At 38.7% G+C, this 26,327-nt stretch overlaps 1 protein-coding gene across 3 annotated transcripts in view; it reads left to right on the top strand.

The window, feature by feature from the left end:
- The window catches only part of Spr (sex peptide receptor), a 269,773-nt gene that overhangs the window by 203,164 nt on the left and 40,282 nt on the right, over positions 1-26,327 (top strand). For 2 of the 3 annotated variants that reach the window (XM_038019601.2, XM_062675498.1), the window contains 2 exons: positions 20,847-21,105; positions 23,269-23,506. In XM_038019601.2, the coding sequence (XP_037875529.1) occupies positions 20,912-21,105; positions 23,269-23,506 (432 nt within the window). In that variant the 5' untranslated portion in view covers positions 20,847-20,911. Of the gene's footprint in view, positions 1-20,846; positions 21,106-23,268; positions 23,507-26,327 lie in introns of those variants that run through there. The other variant, NM_001114874.1, reaches the window with a different exon arrangement.

Here is a 26,327-nt window from a genome sequence, read left to right as displayed (position 1 = left end):
CTGACGGTAGGGCGTCTTATCAGCTCGCACGTGTGGATAGCACTACCCTGCTCATTCCGGCCATGGGACACTATGCAGATTTGACAGGTGATTTTTACTGGTGGTAGGACCTCTTGTGAGTCCGCGCGAGTAGGTACCACCAACCTGCCTATATCTGCCGTGAAGCAGTAATGCGTTTCGATTTGAAGGGTGGCGCAACCGTTGTAACTATAGACCTTAGAACTTATATCTCAAGGTGGGTGACGCATTTACGTCGTAAGTGGGCTGTGAGCTCGTCCACCCATCTAAGCAAAAAAAAAAGATGGGGCAGTTGTTGTACCGTAAAAACCGACACTTAGGACGCATGTTTCAAGATGGGCGGCAACATTAATGAGGTCGATATCTATGGTCTCCGGAAACTACTTAACACCAGGTTAACTATGAGTCCTACGTGACTACGAAAACTGTAATGTATTCGGAACGTCACAGAACTGAAAATAATAAACGCAAGATTAAGCCGTAAAAGTTCGTTTTGATTAGAACCTGTTTACTTTAACACTGTTTGTAACGATTTAACAGTTGATATATGATGATGTATCATACATCATCTAATATGATTCGGTCTGTCCCGCTAAAAGCGAGCAAGCGCGTACAGGACCCTTGAATCAGAACTCCGTCAAAACCAGACGCAAGATAAATTTTCTCCTTGAAGTTTTCCCTGTCATTGGCCACTTAGTTTGAGTTACGTGAGTTAGAAACTAAACCAATTAATCTTCTTTAATCGCGATGTTCAGATAAAGTCTAGAAACATCGACCTGTCTTTAGATTGACAAGAAAAAATTAAAACTTTCGAATGAGTCCGCGTAATTGTTTTATTAAAAAAAAAACTTGCATTGCTGCTAATTGAAACATGAATTATTATGTTACCGCGAACACGATATCGCTGTATAAAGTAAAAAAGAAGGTTGCGTGTACTTATGTACGCGCGTAAGAAGTTATACTTTATTTTTATTAAATTTTTTTAATTTTTTTTTATTGAAATTTTAATTATTTTGAAGAAAAAAAAACGATTAAACAACATCCTCAAACACGCATATTGGACATCCCTTTTCTTGACATCGTATAAATTCGGTAATTCTCGGCAGGGTTCGGAAAGTTCACCTGCGCCTATATTCAGACTCGCCAAGTTACGTCGGTCGTATTGTAATGAGCGATTTAGTGGGCAACTTCATTCTGTTAATTTTGTGCCACGGTGCGCGCGCATCGTAAAATTTCACTCTCATCAATTTTTCATAACGCGCCTAAAGAAGCATAACTTCAATAAATTTGATAGAATCTATTGTACTAATGATATGGAGTTCCGAATAAAAGCATTCGGATTGTCGGTCTAAAGAGCAAATATCTCTCTCTCAAGCTCGCGAAATCCGAAGATAACATTATGTTTCCAAGATCAGCTTGGAAGTAGTAATAAAGCAAAAATTTACACCTGACCATGAAAATTGTAAAGAATACGAAACCACGGAAATAACATAACGTCTAGAGAAAAGGCGAGATTAATAATAATAATAATAATTACATTTATTTACCCCACAACACAAATAACTTTTCAATTAATATGACATAACAATTCTAATTCTAAACAATATTGCAATAAATTATACTAACACAGTAGAGATACAAAGGCCGCGGCTCAGCTTTGTGATAGCTGAAACTATCGCAGTTATTCTACCGCTGCCTGTAATCTTAATCTATAAACTTCAATCTAATAATACCTAAATTTAAAAACCGTAAAAGCAGCTTGAACGACTCGCAAAGACCAAAGATCATTTCCTATAAATCTTTTTTTTATTTATTGCTTAGATGTGTGGACGAGCTCACAGCCCACCTGATGCTAAGTGGTTACTCGAGCCCATAGACATCTACAACGTAAATGCGCCACCCACCTCGAGATATAAGTTCTAAGGTCTCAGTATAGTTACAACGGCTACCCCACCCTTCGAACCGAAACGCATTACTGCTTCACGGCGGAAATAGGCGGGGTGGTGGTACCTACCCGTGCGGACTCCCAAGAGGTCCTACCACCAGTGATTACGCAAATTATAATTTTGCGGGTTTGATTTTTATTACACGATGTTATTCCTTCACCGTGGAAGTCAATCGTGAACATTTGTTGAGTACGTATTTCATTAGAAAAATTGGTACCCGCCTGCGGGATTCGAACACCGGTGCATCGCTTCATACAAATGCACCGGACGTCTCATCCTTTAGGCCACGACGACTTCATCGCGTGCGCGGCGTGATTCGAACATGCTCTTTCATACGCATTTATCAATGCTCAGAGATGATCCGTCTTCTCCTTTTTACCATAACACCTCCGATCGTCGAAGTAAAGTTCTTCTCTACAACCAAGTACCTTCTAATCACTTTGTTCATCAAAAATTGATTTCAAAACAACATTTTTACCCCATACCATTGCTCTGGAGTTTACTTTCCTTCATTGACTCGGGTGGTACGATGAATCCCATTTCATACGACATTTGAAGACAGCTCTCAGCATTCAACAGCGTCTTGGCTGGCGATGACCATAAGGGCCACACAAAACTATTTAAATTTTATAACCTTACCAATTAGGGAACGTACCCATACTACGTGACCCGTTTAGGGGGGGGAGCGGAGTTTTTAAAATACTACGGTCAGTCACAGGAGCGGGGGGGGGGCTCAGGTTTTTGTCACGTAGTCGATTTTAGTCAGAGAAATCTCGTATTTTTTCGACCTATATTCGAATATAGCGCGCAGTGTTTAGCGCTTTGTAAGCTCACACTACATAATTCACTAGTAATTTAAGTGTGTATGCAGTCTTATGCAATAAAGACGAGTATGAACCAAATTATTATTATTTTTTTCAATTTTTGCGTGTGAAATGATTAAAAATCATAATTATGAGTTACTACGTGAAAACTAAAGGGGGAGAGGGGGGGTCTTGGCATATACTACGAGTGATCACCGAGGGGAGGGAGAGGTCGAAAAAACTAAAAAAATTGGTCACGTAGTATGGGTACGTTCCCTTATATAAGAAAACATATTATTATGTGGATTTAGATGTAACAATCACGTCGTCTATATATCCGATCTTGACATATTACAAATTCGAACACTCAATAACTCAATCGTAAAGTGAAACAAATGGATAAATAATCCACGTGTGCGAACCACTTGATACTCGATGAGATGAATTGATCTTAACGACCTTTCAAGTTCACGTGAAGCTGAGGTTTTATTGATTCAAGAGCTGAGTCCGTGACCTTTCCTGTTCAACTATCAAGATGATTTATTCAAGAATCCGCATATCGTGTGCGGAAACTTGTCAGTTTATTTGTTGAAAAGCGAATTTCCGATGAAAATATAAAACTACATATCTACCCTTCGGATTGGAAGGCTTGATTGCTTCAGCGGATGAAAAAAACGAGACAAACACTCGTAAGGATTCTTAGTATATTAAAGTTGTTATAATATGCAAGTAGTGAAAATAAATGTTCCCCAGAACTGAACGAAAAGATATTGTAAAAATGTTCTCGATAGTATGTACGATAGTATGATATAGTGGTTATAATTCTTACAGGCCCAAAAAACTAGATTTGCAAATGTTTTACATAAAGAACTAGATGTGTCTCTTGGCTTTAAGCATGTTAAATAAGTAACAGAAAGAATTTAATATGTAATTTTCTCGATATTGGTCTGGTGTTGACGATAAAATGTAGAGTTAGCATGAAAAAGAGCACCTTACGCTAATTCCAATCATGAACCATATTTGTGTGATATTTCTTGTAAATTCGTTCAACAATTATGCCGAGATTGAGTAACAAATACCTATTTGCCTATTTCCGCAGTGAAGCAGTAATGCGTTTTGGTTTAAAGGGTGGGGCAGTCGTTGTACCGTAAAAACTGAGCATTAGAACTCATGGTTCAAGTTGGGTGGCATAATTAACGTCGTTAATGGCAATGAGCTCTGGTAACCACTTATCACCAAGTGGTCTATTGTCTATAATACACATAAAAACATTAACATTTATAATATCACTAGCAGCCCGCTTCGACTCCGCTCGGGTCTATAACAAAAATTTCAACGATATTTGACGTTGTCTTATTTTTTTAAATTTAAGAACACTCATTGCGGCATAACTATAATAGTTAGACATATGCTGTCGCGACACTCTTTGTAAATAATAATATGTTCTACAAAGTCGTAGTGAATTATTTTATTCTATCATCAATAGTTTTCGCAGGGCATGCGATGTAAAGAATACTTTAGGTAATTTTTTTACACCTTGGGTTACATTATCAGGGTTTTAGTAAGGATCGCTAATTTTTTCAAAAAAGATTATACTGTAATAAAAACATTATTTCGGGAATAATGTAGCTTCCAAACAGTGAAAGAATTTTTCAAATCGGTTCAGTAGCTTCGGAGCCTATCCAATACAAACAAACAAATCTTTCCTCTTTATAATATTAGTATAGATAATATGTAGTGCAGATAAAGACATCGTTCCGAAAACCTTTTTCATCTAAATCTATTAACGGTATGAAAGAACGTTACTGACAGGAGAAAAAACTGTAAAAATCCTGATTACTGCGCTGGGACTCAGGTCAGAAGGAAAAAGATTTTTGTCGTGTGTGGTGATTAAGGTTGGTGGGCATACCGGATCCAAATTTAAATTGTAAATTGACGCTATCGGGCGGTTTAAAGCCAATGATAATTCTCATATTCGTCGTCGATTCCTAGTGGTCATGGGACGTGACCACCACGGTCAAATCTCTGCCAGCTATTACCATTCCACAGTGGTAGAAATGAGAGAATTTAAAAAAAATTAGGCTGCTACCACAAGAATCTGTATACAATTGCGATCGAGCCGTGTGTAAGGTTAGCATATTGAGAGAGAAAAAGACATTGCACGCCAAAACAGAATTAACAATAACAACAATTAGGTGAAACCCATCTATTCCATATAACCGCTTTCATTTAGGGAAAATCTGAGAAAAAAACACGGCCAGTGTGTTGCTATATACTATTGAGAGCATAGGGTGAAAGGCTAATTATTTGGTTTCAGATACATTGTTGCAACTTTACCAGAGAGCCATTTAAAGTTTACTGCTGCTTGAGATACAGGTTTTATCACCTAGTTCAAGCACAGATGCACATTATGCTTGTGTTGCTACTTCCATGCTAATAATAAATAAATAAATAAATAAAAATCTGGACAAAATATCACTACAAAAAACTTCTTCGACTATTTAAATGGGGTAAACATGATTGAAGTTCAATTAAAGACACCGAATTGTTGATGCTAATACCATATAAAACGGATTACAAAGATAAATTTCGCGTAGTAAGAGAAATGTCGCTTAAACCTTATTACTGGTGGTGAACCTTATTACTCTTGTAAGTCCGCACAGGTAGGTACCACTGCTCTGCCTATTTCTGCCGTGAAACAGTAATGCGTTTCGGTTTGATGGATGGGGCAGCCGTTGTAACTATACTGAGACCTTAGAACTTATATCTCAAGGTCGGTGGCGCATTTACGCTGTAGATGTCTACGGGTTCCAGTAACCAATTAACACTAGGTGGGCTGTGAGCTCGTCCACCCAACTGAGCAATAAAATATAAAAATAAAAGCCAAATAGCCTTCACCCCTCGATGTATTGATTGGTACCACTATTTTAGCTATTTTTACCTACTCAATCGTGTGTTCCGATATGAATGGTGGAATTGCGAGTGATCGAATTAGGAATTTAGCCTTATGTTTCGCTTACCACATTAACCAATAAATCGATTTCCATGTCACCCGTCCTTAAGAGTAGTATCCTTTGGTCTATACTGCTCAGATCTGACACTCCCGAGGAGGATTGCAGTCTGTCACTTATCAAATTGCATTTGGGATATCCTAATTTGAACGGCACACAAGTACAGGTTGCAGCATATTCCCTGCTCTTACACCATCATCAGACTGCCAATCAGGAGCCAATTTTAACGAAACTAAATACCGTATCGTATAACTTTTAACCTTTGTCTGACAATTACAAATAAAATCTCTAAATAAATAGACTACAATACGATTTTTGTGCTGCCAATAAATTCTTTTGCACCAAGTGTGTCGCCATCTCAATCCCTTTGTCAACACCTGCCGTGTTTGATGTATCATCCGAGGGCCCATTCATCTCATTCCGAAACAACTTTCACGTGAAAAATAATCTTAAATCCGCAACAAAAAAAGCATACAAAGAACTCGAAGGTTCTATTTAGGGGTTCCGGTTATTTTAAGGTTTTGTGTGGTTCAACGAAAAGTGTAGATAAAGTAGTTTGTATAGATGGCTACGCTTGGTATTTCTTTACAAGACCGCATCAGGAATGAAGAGATCCGTAGAAGAACTTAGCTGCTGACATAGCCAGTAGGATTAACAAGCTGAAGTGGCAGTGAGCAGGCCATATGGCTTTTATATTGTCGCCAGTGTTTTTCGAAGCTTTTTTCGAACTTTTTTCTGCCCCTAATACTCGTGCAGTCTGCAATCTACCCGTGATCATAGCGTCTGTAACACCACCGAAATCTTCATCGTTATCCTGCTCTTCTTCCAGTCGCTTGGGGTCTGATAGAGGAGTATGGAAGGAGAAGTCAACATGATTTCTCCTTCCATACTCCTCTATCATATACCATTTCTTCGCTCACTTCTCTCTTATATATATCGACTTTCACGTAAGGTCGCAATGTATAATAGGGTTTCTATAATAAAAGCCACGAAAATTTCAAACCAATTTGGACCTTTAAATCCATTAGGCTATTAAGCCTAAACTTCAAAGACAATAACAAAATCCACCTGTTTAAACATCAGAAACCACAACATCCGAATTAATGACTTACAAAATTTACATAAAATCACTAAATTTCGAACATAAAGGACTTCGTCTATCTCCTTGGGCCTCTTACCTTTTCAAAGGGTTAACTGCAGTCGTTAATATAACAAGGGCTCGAGATGTACCATCAATCTATGTAGAGCCCTATAATTTCATAGTTTCCTTGCCCCATTCAAGGGCTTGTTCAGAATGTTCAATGTACAAACATTAGATGGGAGGACCGGTTTCAAGATATACTAATTTATTCAAACATGGATATTTGGTATGGGGAATATGGTACAATTTCTTCTTTTTTTGTGCGTAATGAAGTTGTGTTTGGAGATTTTGCATTTTTGTGTACTTATAGCCTTAAATGGTTCAGCAGCGCTATAAAAGCCAAAATCCTTCGGATATTTCGGTTCTTAAGTGGTTACCGATAACCGCTTAAGAAACGGATATTTTAAGATTTTTCGTGTTTCAGCGAAAAGTGTAAATAAAGTAGGTTGTATTTTTTTTATTGCTTTGATGGGTGGACGAGCTCACAGCCCGCCTGGTGTTAAGTGGTTACTGGAGCCCATAGACATCTATAACGTAAATGCGCCACCCACCTTGACATATAAGTTCTAAGATGTCAGTATAGTTACAACGGCTGCCCCACCCTTTAGACCGAAACGCATTACTGCTTCACGGCATAAATAGGCAGGGGGGTGGTACCTACCCGTGCGGACTCACAAGAGGTCCTGCCACCAATAAATAGATGGTTTTAATTTTTTTGTTATTGCTTAGATGCGAGGACGAGCTCACAGGCCACCTGGTGTTAAGTGGTTACTGGAGCCCAGAGACATCTACAATGTAAATGCGCCAGCTACCTTGAGATATAAGCTGTAAGGTCTCAGGTATAGTTACAGCGGCTGCCCCACCCTTCAAACCGAAACGCATTACTGCTTCACGACAGAAATAGGCAGGGTGGTGGTACCTACCCATCTGGACTCACAAAACGCCCTAAGATCGGTAAATGAGGCTTTTGAGCTACCCTTAACAATTGATATTTAATTACTTCGACTACATAAATGAAATTCTCATTTTCTTTTGTTATTTTTTTGTAGGTATCACTACATAGTATAAAACAAAGTCGCTTTCTCTGTCCCTATATCTGTCCCTATGTATGCTTAAATCTTTAAAACTACGCAACGGATTTTGATGCGGGTTTTTTTAATAGATAGAGTGATTGAAGAGGAAGGTTTATATGTATAATAACGTCCATTAAATAGTGGAAAAATCAATAATAAATTACAGTTTTCCGAAGCGAAGCGAGGGCGGGTCGCTAGTTATTAATATAAATTTTGTATTATATTAAATTTAGGCCATTTTAAGATTTTTATAGTCTACAATCTAAAGACGTTAATGAGACTCCAATTTCTTTGAAAATACTGTATATCGAGATTATTTTTTTTATGTTTGAGAGATTACTGGTGGCCCGGAAGCCTTTCCAGGTTTACCAGGGCAGATGGGCGAGCAAGGGCTCAGCCAGGAGAGTTGGGATTTGCTAACAGCTACCCAAGCGCCTCCAAAGGCAACCTAACATCAAAATTCTATAGCAAACTTAGACATATAACTAGTGTAGCTCAAACTATTGTTTCGAAAATTAGTTAGCCATTTTTAGCTTCACCTGACGTAATCGAGTCAGTTATCGTTCGTAGCGTGTTTTAATGTGATTACGCTAAAAGATCTTCAGTGTGGGCGGAAACACGCTCAGAGTATCCCTAAACGGGATAACTCAGTTAGGCCCAACGTTTGTGGCATATTTCGGCGCCAAAATGAACTCTAATTAGCTGCATTTATAAAGAATATTGCATTATTTTTTTATTTATTTTTTATTGCTTAGATGGGTGGACGAGCTCACAGCCCACCTGGTGTAAAGTGGTTACCGGAGCCCATAGACATCTACGACGTAAATGCGCCACCCACATTGATGAAGTATTTATCTGTAAGGTATCTAAGATAACGATCTTAATTTTTAGACATCAAAGTCAATCTTCAAACAATTACCCGTTACTGTAGCTACAATGGTCATGAAGTGATTTATTGAGGCACATAAACATCACGCTGTGAACGTCGCCATCTTGAAATGTGAGTACGAAATCTTAAACCGGCTTAACGGATGTCGTTTGACGTTGGCACTGGAACTCATGGATATGATGACGAGAATACCTACCCATATTAAATCTTAAATTCTCATCAAATTGAAATTTTTTTTTATTACTTACATGGGTGGACAAGCTCACAGCCCACCTGGTGTAAATAAAAATATATTTTTTTGCTTAGATGGGTGGACGAGCTCATAGCCTACCTGGTGCTAAGTGGTTACTGGAGCCCATAGACATCTACAACGTAAATGCGCCACCCCACCTTGAGATATAAGTTCTAAGGTCTCAATAAAGTTACGACGGCTGCCCCACCCTTCAAACCGAAACGCATTACTGCTTCACGGCAGAGATAGGCAGGGTTGTGGTACATACCCGTGCGGACTCGCAAGAGGTCCTCCCACCAGTAATTACGCAAATTATAATTTTGCGGGTTTGATTTTTATTACATGATCCTATTCCTTCACCGGGGAAGTAAATCGTGAACATTTGTTAAGTACGTATTTCATTAGAAAAATTGGTACCCGCCTGCGGGATTCGAACACCGGTGCATCGCTCAACAAGAATGCACCGGACGTCTTACCCTTTAGGCCACGACGACTTTGAACACGCACTGAGCAAATTTGTGGGAGGCTTATTACCTATTAATAGAACCCATAGACTTCTTATACGCCCACTCACTCTATACAAACAGTATATTTACGTTTTGTCGATTTGTCTCGACGACCTTAGGTTAACCGGCCATCTTTGATGTGAACCGTGCATCTAATTGCTGTGTGAAACGCGGTAACCCCTCTAACTCTCCTGGATTCTGTCTCGAATGGAGAAGGGGCGTTCGGAAGACAGTGCAGAAGAGTATTTGATGCCTCTAACATCTTGACAGTCTCTCAAACCACGCGCGCCCCCATGTCCGAATGGGATATTGGGTTCAGCCCTCACCCAAAAAAAAACGGTTATAATTAACGTAACCTTTAACCGTAGTGAGTCTGTAACTCCGATCCGTCTTACATCGTCCGTTGGAATCCGAATCATTTCAAACTTTCGGCACTTAAAATTTAATTATGACGCTTAAGAAGTTTAACTTGAATTATGATAGAACAAATCTTTTGAAGTTTCCGAACAGTTGGCGAATTTCGGTTCAACAATGCCTCGATACGTGTACCCTTTGTATTATTACATTAGGTTTTCTGTGTCATAGACGTGATGTAAAAAACTTTTACATGTAACTTCCATTTGACTTTATACAAAAGGCGGTCGTTTGAATTCATAATTCATATCATATTACTGGTGGTAGGACCTCTTGTGAGTCCGCGCGGGTAGGTACCACCGCCCCGCCTATTTCTGCCGTGAAGCAGTAATGCGTTTCGGTTTGAAGGGTGGGGCAGCCGTTGTAACTATACTCGAGAACTCAGAACTTATATCTCAAGGTGGGTGGCGCATTTACGTTGTAGATGTCTATGGGCTCCGGTAACCACTTAACACCAGGTGGGCCGTGAGCTCGTCCACCCACCTATGCAATAAAAATAAAATTAAAATGGAACCGTCCAACCATCCGTCGTAATCAGGTACTGGTTTTTCATACGAATCACATACCTAATGTAGTTCACAATAAAAAAATATGAAAAAATATCGCTTTAAGCGGGATTAATTAAAACTCACTCCTTGCCCTTAACCTCACCCTCATTAAGGAAACTTGAAAAATATTTGTTAATTAATTTTACAAGACCAACGGGTCTACAATCTAATGAGGGGATGGATCGAGAAAAATAATAATATTCCCCTTAAAAATTAAGAGTCCATTGTTGGAAAGTAAAATGTACTAATTAAAATCCGTACCGACCTTTGAAAAAGAATTTCGACCTTCGGCACTTGCTACAGATAACGCTTTTGTATAAGAACATCATGAAGATCATGTTCTCTCGTAATAATTCGAAGATTTTCGTAATGTTTTTGTAACTCAAAAAGATTCTTCTCAATAATGTTCAAAAAGATGTCACCCAAATTTATAAAGTTTCATGTCCTTCTCCAAACCGATGTTGAAGACAGAATCGTTAAGTACCGAAGAACGAAGGCTATAGACAAAACCGTATTTATTTCAGCAACACATTTTACTTTGATAGACATAGTATGCTTCATTGTATATGTTCCATTTGGGGCGTATGCTTGTGGTTCAACGCCCCCAGCTGTCCTGGTGAAACTGGAAAGGCCTCCGGGCCAACAGTAATCCTTCATTCGATAAAAAAGGTTTAATTTCCAAATTCACTCCAATAAAGACACATGAATAAGTACTACGGAAAATATTGGTATTCACTTTAGCATATTTTCCAATTAACATTTTTGGTTGTCAAGTTATTGGAACGAATGCTTTTTTTTGGTCAGGAGGAAATCGCCGGACTTCCGCCCTCCCCTGGGGATGGAAGCCCGTTTTGTTCGCGGGCTTTGAGCGCGGCGATCGAATCAAGAAATTCCGTAACGAAAATAAAACCTAACACCCCCACTCCGCCTACCATGTAGCTCGCGTTCAACACTTAAACACGTTGCGCTTGTGTAGTGTTTGTGACTAAGCGCGCGGCGTGACGTCGCACTGTATGCGCATCATGACAAGTCTACCCATCTCTCTCTAGCTTGTGAGTTTGAAGGGGACAGTTAATGTTTTGCTTTTGTTAATGTTTATAAATATAGCGTTGTCCTATTTTATTATTGTTTTAATATTAAATGATTATTGTCTAATTATAATTGCTTAAGTTGATAAAAAAATGCTATGCAATAGCTTTACCGCGGCAGTCCCCGAGTGCCACACGTGTGTTTTTTTTTGATGGTGTGTTATTTGATGTTGTGTGAAGCGGTGCTGAATACGTTCAATGATTCATTGTAAGGGATTCGGAGATCCACATCGATAACACAACAAATTGATTGATAAAAATAACATGCGCAGTATCACATGAAGGTAGCGATATAATAGCAGAGCACAAAAGTACTGGAGTGGAGACCTCGTACTGGACGTCGTAACGAGGGCAGACAGCCAACGAGGTGGATCGATGACCTGGTCAAAGTGGTTGCTAGAGACTGGATGAGAAAGGCAAGAGACCGAAGAGAAAGGGGTGCATTCGAAGAGATCTCAGCATTAGGTGGACACGGGTTGAAGAAGAGAGAGCAGAATTTTCACTTAAAGCGATGTTTTACAATCTAAAATAATTAAACCAATTAAATACACTACGCAAGCATAGTTACTCAAAATACTTCCATAAAAAAAAAGCCATTTCAAATGATAACTCATAAAAATCTGAGCTTTATTATCCAACATAATAATCTCGTAATAAATTAAATGAATCAATTACTTCCAAAAGAAATCGGTAAAATTGTAAGTAGCAAGTTTCTAGAAAATTCACTGAGCTCTCGAGAAAACTTATATAAAAGAAAATATCGTTTTATTTAACGCCTTCTTTCAGAAATACAATAACCCAAGTAAGACTACGCACGAGCGCTTGAAACATCGCGTTTAAATACTGCGTTTTTATTTTGAACTAATCTGTCATGAGCAATAATATACATTGAAAATAATTAAAATATGAAATGTCGCGAGACGGCTGTATAATTAGCAAAAAGAAAATTTTCAGTTTCTTAAGATACTGATGTAGAATCCTAAGTTGTTAAAATCTGCTAAAATTTAATTTCAGTGTAAAAAACAAACGATACACTCGATACAAATCTGTACGTGCGTTAGAGAAACAACCCTGTTTAAAAATGTTAATCAATGCTATATTCCCTGTCGTGGTACAACTGGAAAGGCCTTTGGGCCACCAGTAATACTTCCGTACTAAAAAAAAACTGCATTAGTTATTTTATTGTTATATATATTATTTTATTATATATTAGTGGGAGGAGAAATGCGCAATGGTTCTGATCATAATATTATCAGTACTGTCAGCTGTTGCGTAGACTTTGAGAGTTCACAAATCCTTCCTGCCTCCATAAATCAATGCACTAGCAATAACTCCAACCTCTCCAAGTTAGCAATTGCAGTATTTTTACCAATTTCGTATTCAACTCCCATAAACTGAACCCCCTAGTTTCCATCTATATTCGCTGGTGGAATAGTACTTTGCAATGGGCCGGTTCTAAAGTCTAAGTTCGAGTGAAGATTAGTTCTGACTTCAAGATTAGCAATGCTTATACCCAATACTTAATTAACGCTTTAAATTTATTTTAATCCACTAAATTCCAATTGTGTAGCTCTCGTGCGAACTGAAAAGACCACGGCTGATATTACGCAAACCGAACCCCGAACAATGTTCAGCGGAGTGTGATCTTGAATAATTTTTAATTAAGATATTTGATACAATTTAATCACGATTTATTGTAAGATTAGTATTTACATCGTTCAAAATCTCAAAATTACTATACATCATCATACTATACATGAGTCGTCTATTATCAAAGGTGGCAATCTGTGCATTTGAACAAGAAAATGTTATTGATATGTCAATACAGATTGATTTGAATATAATCGTCTCCTTCAAAGAATACGGTTCAAAACCTGCATTAAATAAAGGTTAATACTTAACCTGTTATTTATCTAAGATGTCGTTCAGAAGAGTTTTGTGACTGCCAATGGAATACAAAGTCAATAATTCGTTTTTCTGATTTACCAATAATTGTCCAAAAGTCACATTGCCGGCTTTGATACTATCGACTCACATCTGTCTTCCATATTTCAACCCACAAACGTCCACTGCTGAAGATAGTACTTCCTCCAAGCTTCGCCACTATTACTCGCCAGAATGTATGAATGTATTATATCGTAGATTATTTATTGTACATTTTATTTTATTGCTTAAACGGGTGAGCAAACTCACGGCCCACTTGATGTTAAGTGGTTGCCGGTGCTCATTGAGATCGATAAAGTAAATGCTACCACCACCCACGCAAAATTGCTTCCTAGCAAAAATAATTACCCGTGTCTTTGTAAGCAGAGGAGCAGCATACAGCCCTCCTGATGGTAGCCTGGATGATGACCTGATGGACCTATGCTATGTCTTCCCGTGGGTATCGAGGATTTCGTAAAAAGCGACTTAGAGATTCACCGGAAAATAGGAGTTCTCTCAGTATTAGGCCAGCGCAATGTCATCGTTAATAGAGTGTATTAACGGCACTGAATTAACCATGCATGCATTAACAATTTTGGTGCCTTTTTTTCAGGTCAATTATCGAATTTCATACATGAAGTTTCCACGCTTAGGGGCGCGTGAGGTATGTGGGTCTTGACGGTTCGCAGATGTTGGGAGCCGACCGCGGGCCCGAGGCTGTTTAGGGCCTAATCCACCAAACAACTCCTCTTGTCCGATCTCCGGCCGGGTTCAGAACCCAGGCAGAGTAATCTACAAAGTTTTCAATCTTAATAGGCCTTGTTTACTAATAATAATATAGTTGAATTGGATAGTTGGATAGATGCTTGGAGTTTCTCTGAAGGATAAAATCCGGAATGAGGTTATTCGACAGAGAACTAAAGTCATCGCCATAGCTCAAAGAGTCAGCAAGCTGAAGTGGCAGTGGGCTGGCCATAATATATGCCGTAGAACTGACGATCGCTGGAGCAGACGGGTCCCCGAGTGGAGACCGCGCAGCGGAAGACCTAACGTGGGAAGCCCCTGGCTAGGTGGTGCGATGACCTCCGAACAGTAGCCGGCAAGAAGTGGATGAGGAGAGCCAAAGGCCGGGCTCAGTGATGTGGATTGGCAGGGGCCTATGTCCAGCAGTGGACGACTATGGGCAGATGATGATGATGTTGATGATGGACACATCTTTATTAAAACTGATTTGAGTTTGTAATGACATTCCAGTTTAGACGCAATTATTTTGCGTTTTTTTTAAAAGCGAAAGCGCGTTTTTTTTTTTTTCAAACACAAATAACTCCAGTGCGTGATATTTCAAGACAAGTTTAATGTATTACAAGGGTACAAGTACACCAAGGGACCCTTTTCGGTTTTCAGTTGTTTATTACACGATAATTTATTTTTTTCTTAAGACTTTTATAGGTAATGTTTGTTTTTTTTTTATGAAAACATTCCACTTACATACATGTTATTTTTTTTCTTTTTGAACTTTTACATTGAAATAGATTTTCCATTGAACTTTATTTTAATAAGCTTGGTTGTATTTAATAATTGTGTAATTTTCTTTTGACTATCTTCGTTTAAATTCATTAAGATATTGTTTGAGTATTTTATTAAACTTCTTTTATTGTATCTTACATACATCTTGTGTTAATTACTTATTTGAGCCAATGGACATCACAACGAATACTGCCACCTTGATGCATGAAGTATGAAGTATGCAATTGCATTGTAAAGCCGCAGACTCTAAAAAATTTTAGGTAATTTAAAAAGTTAAAACTACTCTAAATCTATGCTAATATTATAAAGAGGAAAGATTTGTTTGTTTGGGTGTATTGAATAAGCTCCGAAACTACTGAACCGATTTGAAAAATTCTTTCACTGTTTGGAAGCTATTCTATTCCCGAGTGACATAGGCTATATAATCTTTTTTGAAAAAAAATTGGGATCCTTACTAAAACTCCAATAATGTAAACGAAGGCGTAAAAAAATTACCTAAAATATTCTTTAAATCGCGTGCCCTGCGGAAACTATTGATGATAGAATAAAATAATGTACTACGACTTTGTAGAACACATTATTATTTACAAAAAGTGTCGCAGCAGCATATGTCTAACTATTATAGTTATGCCGCAATAAGTGTTATTTTAAAAAAAAAAAAAAACATCGTCAAATACCTTTGAATTTTTTGTTAAAGACCCGAGTGGAGCCGGAGCGGGCCGCTAGTATAAAATATATCAGGTACAAATAACAAACAAAATGTAATAAGAAATACGAGTAGGTGATACATAAAAAACTCGTCAAACAAAGGTTTAGTACGGAATCGTAAATATTTACAATATGGCGCGTATGTATAGATAGATAGCCTTGACAATAAATTGTCTATACAAAATGAACGATCTTAGAATTCTTTACACACACTCACGAAGGGCTCTTTTGACGAGCAAAGAACACCAATCAATGCTAAGAATGTTACGACGGATGTTTTATACCGATGTTAAGTGGCTATAAAAGTGAAAAGGACTTATGATTTAATATCGCCCTTTTAATATACCTTTGAAGTCGTCGTGGCCTAACGGATAAGACGTCCGGTGCATTCGTGTTGAGCGATGCACCGGTGTTCGAATCTCAGGCGGGTACCAATTTTTCTAATGAAATACGTACTCAACAAATGTTCACGTTTGGCTTCCACGGTGAAAGAATAACATCGTGTAATAAAAGTCAAACCCGCAAAATTATAATTTGCGTTATTACTGGTGGTAGGACCTCTTGTGAGTCCGCGCGGGTAGGTAACACCACCCTGCCTATTTCTGCCGTGAAGCAGTAATGCGTTTCGGTTTGAAGGGCGGGGCAGCCGTTGTAACTATACTAAGACCTTAGAACTTATATCTTAACGTGGGTGGCGCATTTACGTTGTGGATGTCTATGGGCTCCAGTAACCACTTAACACCAGGTGGGCTGCGAGCTCGTCCACTCATCTAAGCAAAAAAATAAAATAAAATAGTAAAGTAAGTTACATTGACACTTTAAGGCATCATGGCCAAACTAAAGGATAAGATGTCCGGTACATTCGTATCGGGCGATCCAGCTGTGCCAATGTTCAATCTTGGAGGCAAGTGCGAACCTCTGATGAGGAAGTACTTAACAATCAGCTCCACGTGTAATGTGTAAATGAAATCTGAAAAAAATACGATTTGCGTAATTACTGGCGGCGGGGAAGATTGTAAAGCCCGCAAGGGTATGTGCACCTATTTCTGCCGTGAAGCAATAATGCGTTTCGGTTCGAAGGATGGAGCAATCATTATACTCTAAAACTCAGACTTGGAACTCATGTCTCAAGGCGATTGGCGGCATTTAGGTCTATTGGCCCCGGTTACCACTTAACTCCGTGGGCCGTGAGCTCATTCATCAATCTAAGCAATAAAACAATAAAATAGCTTAGGTTGCCAACGTTGTCAATGTGGCAGCTAAAGAATGCCGTATTCGCAAACGGAGTGAGCGTGCCAGTGCTCGAATCCCGATGGCAGGTACTAATATAAGGATGGAAATTTGTCTTCATGAACGGCTTCCACGATGAAGGAATCAGGACCATATAATTAAAATGGAAAACCGCAAAATTTATACATTTTTAACCCGTATCTGTAAGTGCCAACCAACCTGATTATTTCAGCTCTGAATTATTCACCCAAATGGTACTATTCGGTAACCAAACTACGATTTGATCTACCTCGAAGACACTATAAGGTATCTATCAAATAGATTTTATAAATGAAAGAAAATCAGATTATAGTTGACAAGTGGCTCTCGAATGAAGTGAGAGGAAACCTAACCCGCTTTTCCTTCCACGTCTTTTGTGGATTATTAATAATAAGGTCGTTTAGGCTTTGACTCTGCTGCAGTTACCATCCCATCTCACGTTAGCAGTCTGACAGCGCCAGAGCTCTTAAATGTTGGACACCACCTCTTATTAGGTCCGTCCTCGAAAACCAGACAAGAAACAGTTTCTTTCACATGACTTTAATATAATAGCTGTACCTGTTCGCTTCGCTGGGCATTTAAAATTAACATTATTATTTCTCACCCCCACAAAGATTCTCATCATTAACGCCCCCGCAACTGGTGTAGGGAGTCCAAAACTCATATAAATATTAGCCTATCCATTAAGTACATGTATTTTCTACACGGATACCAAGTTTCAAGTCAATCGGGTGTATGGTTCAGTAGTTATAACGGAACATCCGTAAAAACCTCTGTAGATTTATATATTATTATAGATACAGATTAACAACAAACTAGAGGTCCCGCAGTAGTCGAAATTCGACTATAGTTAATTGGAATTATATAATAAGTTTGTACACTATTATGATTGTATTTTATACTTCTATAATCACAAATTTCGCCAAGGCTACAATATAAAAAAATATGAATAAAGACAAACAATATTTAATCTATTCTCAATTTGACCACAGACGTCAAGAACAAAAGTTTGTCAATAAATAGTATGCATCCGTGTGTGCGTCAAATACGTGGTATGTAGTGTGTGTAATGTTTTCTTTATTGATTTAATGTATCTTTTATGCATTATTTAAAAAAAATATTAGCATTGTGCACTCCTTCTCTATATTCTCTATAAGTGTGGAAAATTTCAAACTCCTCCGTCCGCGCAATTTTCGTAATAAGGGATACAAAGTTTTTGCTTCACGTATTAATATATGTATATAGATGGTTATAACAGAACCTTTTTGAATTCACGAAAAACACTCACGATATAGGAAAATTCTGGAATCCACTGACATTTCAAGGTATTGTCATTGCGACAACTGTTCAAAAAACTTTTCGTCCGAATTTCTGATAATCCGAGTACTTAATACAAAAGTGTAATGCTATCACTATTACATTCAAAACGAACCTTACCGGCTAGGCGGCTGACTGCACGAAATCTATACATACATACATACATATAAATAAAATTGGAGTGTCTGTTTGTAATATTGAAATAACCGCTTTTTACTACATGCATATGAATATATATACGGTACATACACCAAAATAACATTTTTTACAATTTTTTTCTGTCTGTCTGTTTGTTCCGGCTAATCTCTGGAACGGCTGGACCGATTTTGACGGGACTTTCACTGACTGTAGCTGATGATATAAGGAGTAACTTAGGCTACTTTTTTTAGACTAGCTTCGCTCCGCGGCGTCAACCCGCGATACGACAATAACCGCGGGTAACATCGCGGGATTCAACTATCAATAATAAAACTTAATGTTTCCGAAGCGAAGCGAGGGCAGGTCGCTAGTATCGCATATAATACAAATTTGTCGAAAATACATACAAGCAGAATTAAGATTTGATAATACTCTTAAAGTATTACATATAGAGGCAATAACGACGGTAGAAAATTAAAACTATTATGTCGCGTTTTGTAAACTAAATCCTTAGATATTTTCACCACGGCGGTGCGCTGGTTCTAGTATCTAAAAAGTTCCTGCGGGGGGGGGGGGGGGGGGGGGGGGGTATGGATCACCAAAGAGTGATTAGGAAAAGGGACAGGCCGAGGCTAGATCATTCATTTTGATATGAGTAGTAAGTAGAGGTACCTGCCAAGTACAAAATTTCAAATGTATGCATGTTCTTAAATCGTCACCCGACATGGTTAAGGTCTAAAATTTTCTTTACTTGGCTCGGTAAATATATAGGATTAATTATAGATTTTGACTGCGATAGAGATACAAAAAATGTATGTTTAATATTAGAGAAATGTTAAAGAAATATCATGCTGACGGCGCTTAAGATTATTTCTGTTGTTTTTTGCCGATTACAGCATTTTGTTCTGCCATTTCTGTTGTAACCACAACTCCTTGAGGACCACAATATGGTTGCGTCTGAGCATCGATGAAGACAATGACGTCGTACTAAGCCGATATCAATTGCGGTTGCATTAAGACTGAACCTTCATAACGATTGCGATTGTCAAAGTGTTTGACAATTGATACCTGAACCGCGAAAACTGTTCCTCGTTTGAAAAAAAAACATAACAAAGAACCATTTGGTAGTCCATTTTCGGTTCTGTCGCAATTCAGAGCTTACCGCCTCGATATAAAGTTAAAAATATTAAATCTGAAACGCGACGTGAAAATGTTTTCCACTGAAAAACTGGCACTAGATGAAAAATTGGAATTTTAAATACGTTAAGCGAATTGTTGTTTTATTTATTTATTTTTAACAACAATTAATGAATAGAATTCTCGCTGCTACTAACTATAAACTGGACCAAATTCTGGCACTTGAAGTCATCGTGGCCTAAAGGATAAGACGTCCAGTGTATTCGTTGTTGCGATGCGCCGGTGTTCGAATCCCGCAGGCGGGTACCAATTTTTCTAATGAAATACGTACTTAACAAATGTTCACGATTGACTTCCACGGTGAAGGAATAACACCGTGTAAAAAAAGTCAAACCCGCAAAATTCTAATTTGCGTAATCACTGCTAGTAGGACCTCTTGTGAGTCCGCACGGGTAGGTACCACCGCCCTGCCTATTTCTGCCGTGAAGCAGTAATGCATTTCGGTTTGAAGGGTGGGGTAGCCGTTGTAACTATACTGAGACCTTAGAACTTATATCTCAAGGTGGGTGGCGCATTTACGTTGTAGATGTCTATGGGCTCCAGTAACCACTTAACACCAGGTGGGCTGTGAGCTCGTCCACCCATCTAAGCAATAAAAAAATAAAAATAAAAAAAACTGCTCCTCGTTAGGCTGACTTTCCGTGCTTAGGTACTTACTGTGACAGTCTTTTCACCTCTCCTGTCAGTCATCTCCTGCCCTTCAGAAGACAAACATTTTCCACACAATTCCTTTCAAAATATATCAAATTGTTCTACTAGAATTATCTAATCTCCTCCTCCCTGAGTCGCATTCCTCATGTCTGAGCGTGACCAACTTCTCCCATTATCCTTCTCGGGATGATGCGTCGCCATCTTCCTCTGTTCTCCTGTGTCGCGAGGGACGTTTGCCGCTAGGGGCGCTGTTCCAACTCAATACAAATTTGAGTTAACTTTTACGCGAACGAGAAGTTAAAAAACTCGCATTAAGCACACAGATGGCGTGATTTTGTCACCCGACCCAACCGCATAATAATAGCTCGATGGGCACATTTGCGCACGACTAAAAATAGCCGAAACCTTGTGACCTATAATTCTGACCAACATCAATTTTGTCCACAGACGAACCTACCCTCTGCATCGATGAAGAAATGATCGGGAGCACGGGAGCCTAAACGGAATCAAAGATGGCGGTCACCATAGACAATTCAACGAACGACTTCGAATTCCAGAAGCCATTCAACTACTCAATTAACGAGAACATCACCTACTTCGATTACACGAACTTCACTTCGGACGATTTCTGCGCATCAAACAACTCACACGTATACTTAAACGTCACCTGTGAGTTCGCTATAAGCTATGCTGAGCCTATGTACGGGTGAGTGTCTTTTGTCTCTTTTGTTATTAATTTTATACTGGTGGTAGGGGCTCTTGTGAGTCCGCGCGGGTAGGTACCACCGCCCTGCTTATTTCTGCCGTGAAGCTGTAATGCGTTTCGGTTTGAAGGGTGGGGCAGCTGTGGTAACTATACTGAGACTTTAAAACTCATATCTCAAGGTGGGTGGCGGTATTTACGTTATAGATGTCTATGGGCCCCGGTAACCACTTAACACGCAATAAAAAAAAACATATTCAGTGATCTCCAGAAATTACTTAACAAACACAGACACACAACTTAACTTGGTCCTCTAGATTACCAATCAAGTACCAGACAAAAGGTCTCATTAACGGGTAGCCTTATGTTAGCTGAAAACAAAAAAAAAACATAAATTATGTGATAACAATACAGTATCTTGCCAACAAGGCTTTTTGCTCTAGAAAACAATGGACTGTGTCCTAATGAACTCTTAGTCTGGTGTAATTGGATTAGGGCAGTGATTCCCAACCTTTTTTATCGCGATATTTTCAAAGGTTCCAAAATTTCGAAGGCACGCAATGAAAATGATAAGTTTAATTATAATTTTGCCTCGCTTCGAATTTGGCGGCACACAAGAGTACTGCGGTTCATTGATTGAGAATCAACGGATTATGTTAAGAAAGACCCGGATACATATCCGGATGTATACCGTAAATACGCTTTAATATCGCACGATAAATCTTACCCGCGAGATTCAAGTTCCTATGGGAAAAAGTGTAGACCTGTGCGGTCATGTCTCCTCGATTTATGAGCCAATATTTCAGGGCAATTCTGGATTCGGTTCACGTTTGAAATGCGCGTTGAAAGAATAGTAGATGTCGTTTTCTTCTTCTTAGTCGCATACTTTATTGCTGAAGGTCGTGTCCTTGAAAGGACTCCGTGGCTCTTTGTAAATACAATCATCTTCCACTGCGGTCGGTTCTAGGCGTGTCTTTTGCAGTATAATATTTACAAATTAGCTTTGATAGCCTCATTTGCTTGACTGATTGTTCGTGTGAAAACATTCATTCTTTTATTTGGTGTGTTTTTTTTACTACATAAGCTGAGAGCCTTGAGAGGCTATATCAGCGTAACCTTAACTCGTAGGTGAGCTCACGGGGCTCAAACCTGGTGACGTTGCTAACACTGGCCCTAGCAAGAGCAGTGCTTAGCAGGATCTACTACCGGATCCGAAAAGCGATCCACTAAGAAGATCCGGCGAGAAACTTAGTGGACTCCGAGCAGGTGATATTGCTCGGTAGACCGACGGTCCGAATGTTGTTGTTCGGAACTTGTATATATGCACGCTTGTCTTGAAAATGTCGTAAGCGAGATTCAGGCATCTGTCAAATTTATTAAAATGAAACTTTTATAAAATCATCTCAAACTTTTTCGTCTGTGTGTTGTATGTCGCGTGACGGTCGGCCGCGGAGTAGGGATAAAGTGAAAGGCGCTCGTCAGAGCAGCCAAGGCCAATATGGCGGCGCCTATAGTTCGCAGCAGCTGACCGTTTAATGTATAGACTTATTACTTATTTGTGCCAGTGCTCCACGCTATTTTGTTTGTTTTTTTAATATGTGTATATAATCTTAATAATTGTTAAGTATTATGTTTGTCGTACTCTAAGACACAGAGTTCAATAAAAATATTAGTTGGAGACTTAGTCTGTTTTTATCATTTCCCGTTATCATTCCAATTTTCCAAGTATAAAATTAAGATTGACAAAGCGATTTTATACCCTTAATGGAATATTAATAAAATAATAATATTAAAATAAAAATAAAATAAAAAGCCTTTTATTTCTTACAAGTGACATAAAAAAGTGACATAAAAACAAAAATTAATGCAATGCTTAACTAATAAATAATGTATCTGTTGAATAATATTAGGTATTATTTCCCACTTGCAAGAACCCCTTCTCGGGTAAAGGCCTCCTCCAAGGATAGCCAATCTTTTCTGGATTGCGTAATTTTACGTATTGTTTCCGATGGAAATATTATTCCAAAAAATTTTAGTTAAATGTCTATAATGTGATAAAAAAAAATCACTTTTACCGGGGTTTCATAAAAGCACACAAATCTTTTTTGTGTTGTATGACGACTACCGCCACAATAACAGCCCTATATCTATATAATATTATTTTAGGTACATCGCACCGTTTCTGCTAGCTACAACGACAGTTGCCAACACCCTGATCGTGGTGGTGCTATCGCGGAGGCACATGAGGACGCCCACCAATGCCGTGCTGATGGCGATGGCTCTTTGCGATATGTTCACCATGCTGTTCCCGGCGCCGTGGCTATTCTACATGTACACTTTTGGAAACCACTACAAGCCGCTAAGTCCCGTCAGAGCCTGCCAAGCTTGGAATTACATGAACGAGGTAAGGATTACGGATTAACGGTAGTCTATATATATATATAAAAATGAATTGCTGTTCGTTAGTCTCGCTAAAACTCGAGAACGGCTGGACCGATTTGGCTATTGCAATTACAATTAGACAATAATAATTTAAAATTAAAACAATAATAAAAATAAGACCACGCTATATTTATAAACATTAGCAAAAGCAAAACATTAACTGTCCCCTTCACACACATAGGCTAGACCGCGCGAGAGAGAGATGGGCAGACTTTTCATGATGCTCATGCAATGCGACGTCACGCCGCGCGCTTATTCACAAACACTACACCAGCGCAACGTGTGAATGTGTTGAACGCGAGCTACATAGTAGGCGTAGTGGGGGTGTCAGGCTATTTTCGTTACAGAATTTCTTGATTCAGGCGCCGCGCTCAATGCCCGCGATAGAAACTATGCAATAGCTTAAAAACCGTGGAAGTCAATCGTGAACATTTGTTAAGTAGGTATTTCATTGGAAAAATTTGGTACCGGCCGGCGGGATGTGAACACCGGTGCATCGCTACATACGAATTCGCTCGCTTATGAAATCACATCTGCAAAATTAGGTTTACTGAACGTGTTTTCCTTGCAGGCGAGAGGAGTCTCCCTGTTTCATCCGCTTAAGCTAGGAACTTTCATGAAATTTGTTCGTTAGTCTCGCTAAAACTCGAGAACGGCTGAACCGATTTGGCTAATTTTGGTCTTTAATTATTTTTGGAAGTCCAGAAAAGGCTTAAAAGGTAGATAAATATGAAAATGCTCGGAATTAAATAAAAATAACAATTTTGTTTTCCCTTTAATGTGTCCCCCGTCGGACGGATTCCTTTTGTTTGTAATAAGTTTATTTTATACAAAAGTTTAGGTATTTTATTTATCGATTGAGGCAACTAGTGGTAATTAAAAATATATTAAGTTTAAAAACTAAAGAAAAATATAATGAAATAGAGAATCCAAATAGTAATAGTTTTCCCTGTTGATACTGGTCGTATTAAAGTGTTCTTATAAAATTACTAGCTGCACCGGTCCGCTTCGCTGGTCATTTAAAATTAACATTATTATTTCTCACCTCCACAAATATTCTCATCATTAACGCCCCCGCAACTGGTGTAGGGAGTCAAACACTCATATAAATATTAGCCTATCCATTAAGTACATGTATTTTCTACATGGATACCAAGTTTCAAGTCAATCGGATGTATGGTTCAGTAGTTATAAAGGAACATCCGTAAAAACTCGATTTCATTGCCATCGGTCCTTGATAGTTCTACAAATTGTCAATTTGAATGGACATTTCGAAATCAATGAAAATTCCGTTCAAAGATTTCGTTATACACAAACAAACGTACCAAGCTGTCAAAATCGTTGTGCTTAACGCGACGTTTTTAACGTTCTCGATCGCGTAAAAGTTAACTCAAATTTGTATGGAGGTGCAACAGCGCCCCTCGCGGCAAACGTAGGAATTTAAAAAACTCGCACTACGCACACCTGTCATTTAAAGACATTAAATTATACGTCACATTTGAATGGTGGTATATCATTATTTACACATTGGCTATGAGGTTATGCCAGAGGCGGATTATCCTTAATGCAAACTAGGGAAGTGCCTAGGGGCGTGCAGTTAGAAGGGGCGCGCGAGCTCAGAATTTTTAAATAAATAAAGAAAATACCATATCGACGATTAAGAACTAAATGCTGATCTGTAATCTAAATCTATAATAGATTATATTGCACAAGCATCGTATTATGCAATATTGCAGATTGCGGTTTATGTGCAATATTATGATGGCCATTTATGGCCGGTACAGGGGCGCCGATAAAGTGATTTCCTAGGGCGCCCTGGACCTTTAATCCGCCACTGGGTTATGCCATAAGCAATTTCAATGCTAATTCCGATCTGGCCCATGCGGTCGGGCTACACCATCCCGTCTAAATCTGCCGCGAAGAAGAGATGTCTATTGTTGATTTACGACGCCCAAAAGAAGAGATGAGACGGTATTATATCAAAGTTGAAGATAGCCTTTATTAACATTCTATAAAAAATTAATTACATTTTTCCATCTCACCTTCATAACTAGGGTTTTATGATCTAGTTTTTTGGAACGAAGTTCCTTATGGGACGATGCGGAGGGGTACCCTAACCGGAAAAAAACGTCCGTAACGTAAGATTTTTATTAGTAATGCACACAGTGTACGACTTAACTTTGTAATAACGTACAAAAAATAACATATTTTTTAATCATTCATTGACCACGATCTCAGAGCGTTCGTTTGCGCAATACACTAAATCTTATGCAAACAACCGTGCATGAAGTGTACCACAATAAGTTCGCACGTTACCCAATGACCGTGGGTTGTTGCGAAACCACTTTATACCTCGAATGGAACTTAAAATTAATATTTTTATAATAAGGTACTTCGTTCCTATCCGGTTTCTTGATCGTTTTCCTTTATAGCATGGGCTCCTCCCCCCCAAAGGCTCTCTAATAAACTCCTATCCTGTGATTTTCTCATCCAGTTCGTTCCTGCCTCTTTTTTGATGTCATCTTCCCTACTACATTAGACATATTCAAAAGACGTATTAAATATTCGTATAATATTTTTCTTCGGAATTCTTTAGAAGCACTTACTCTTATAACGCCAGCCAGAGCACGGCAACGAGAACCCGGCTGAGCATATGATTTTTATCCGGATAGCCGGTTCGTGTTTGCACTATAAGTAATCCGGCGCCGGGGCGGCAACGACTCACCGGTTACTAGCCATAACCGGTTCAATCTCCACACGGTTATCCGGATATACTCAATGTT

This window comes from Bombyx mori, chromosome 24 (assembly GCF_030269925.1).
Source record: "Bombyx mori chromosome 24, ASM3026992v2".
Taxonomy (NCBI): Eukaryota; Metazoa; Arthropoda; class Insecta; order Lepidoptera; family Bombycidae; genus Bombyx; species Bombyx mori.
This window is presented reverse-complemented; position numbering and strand designations above follow the sequence as displayed.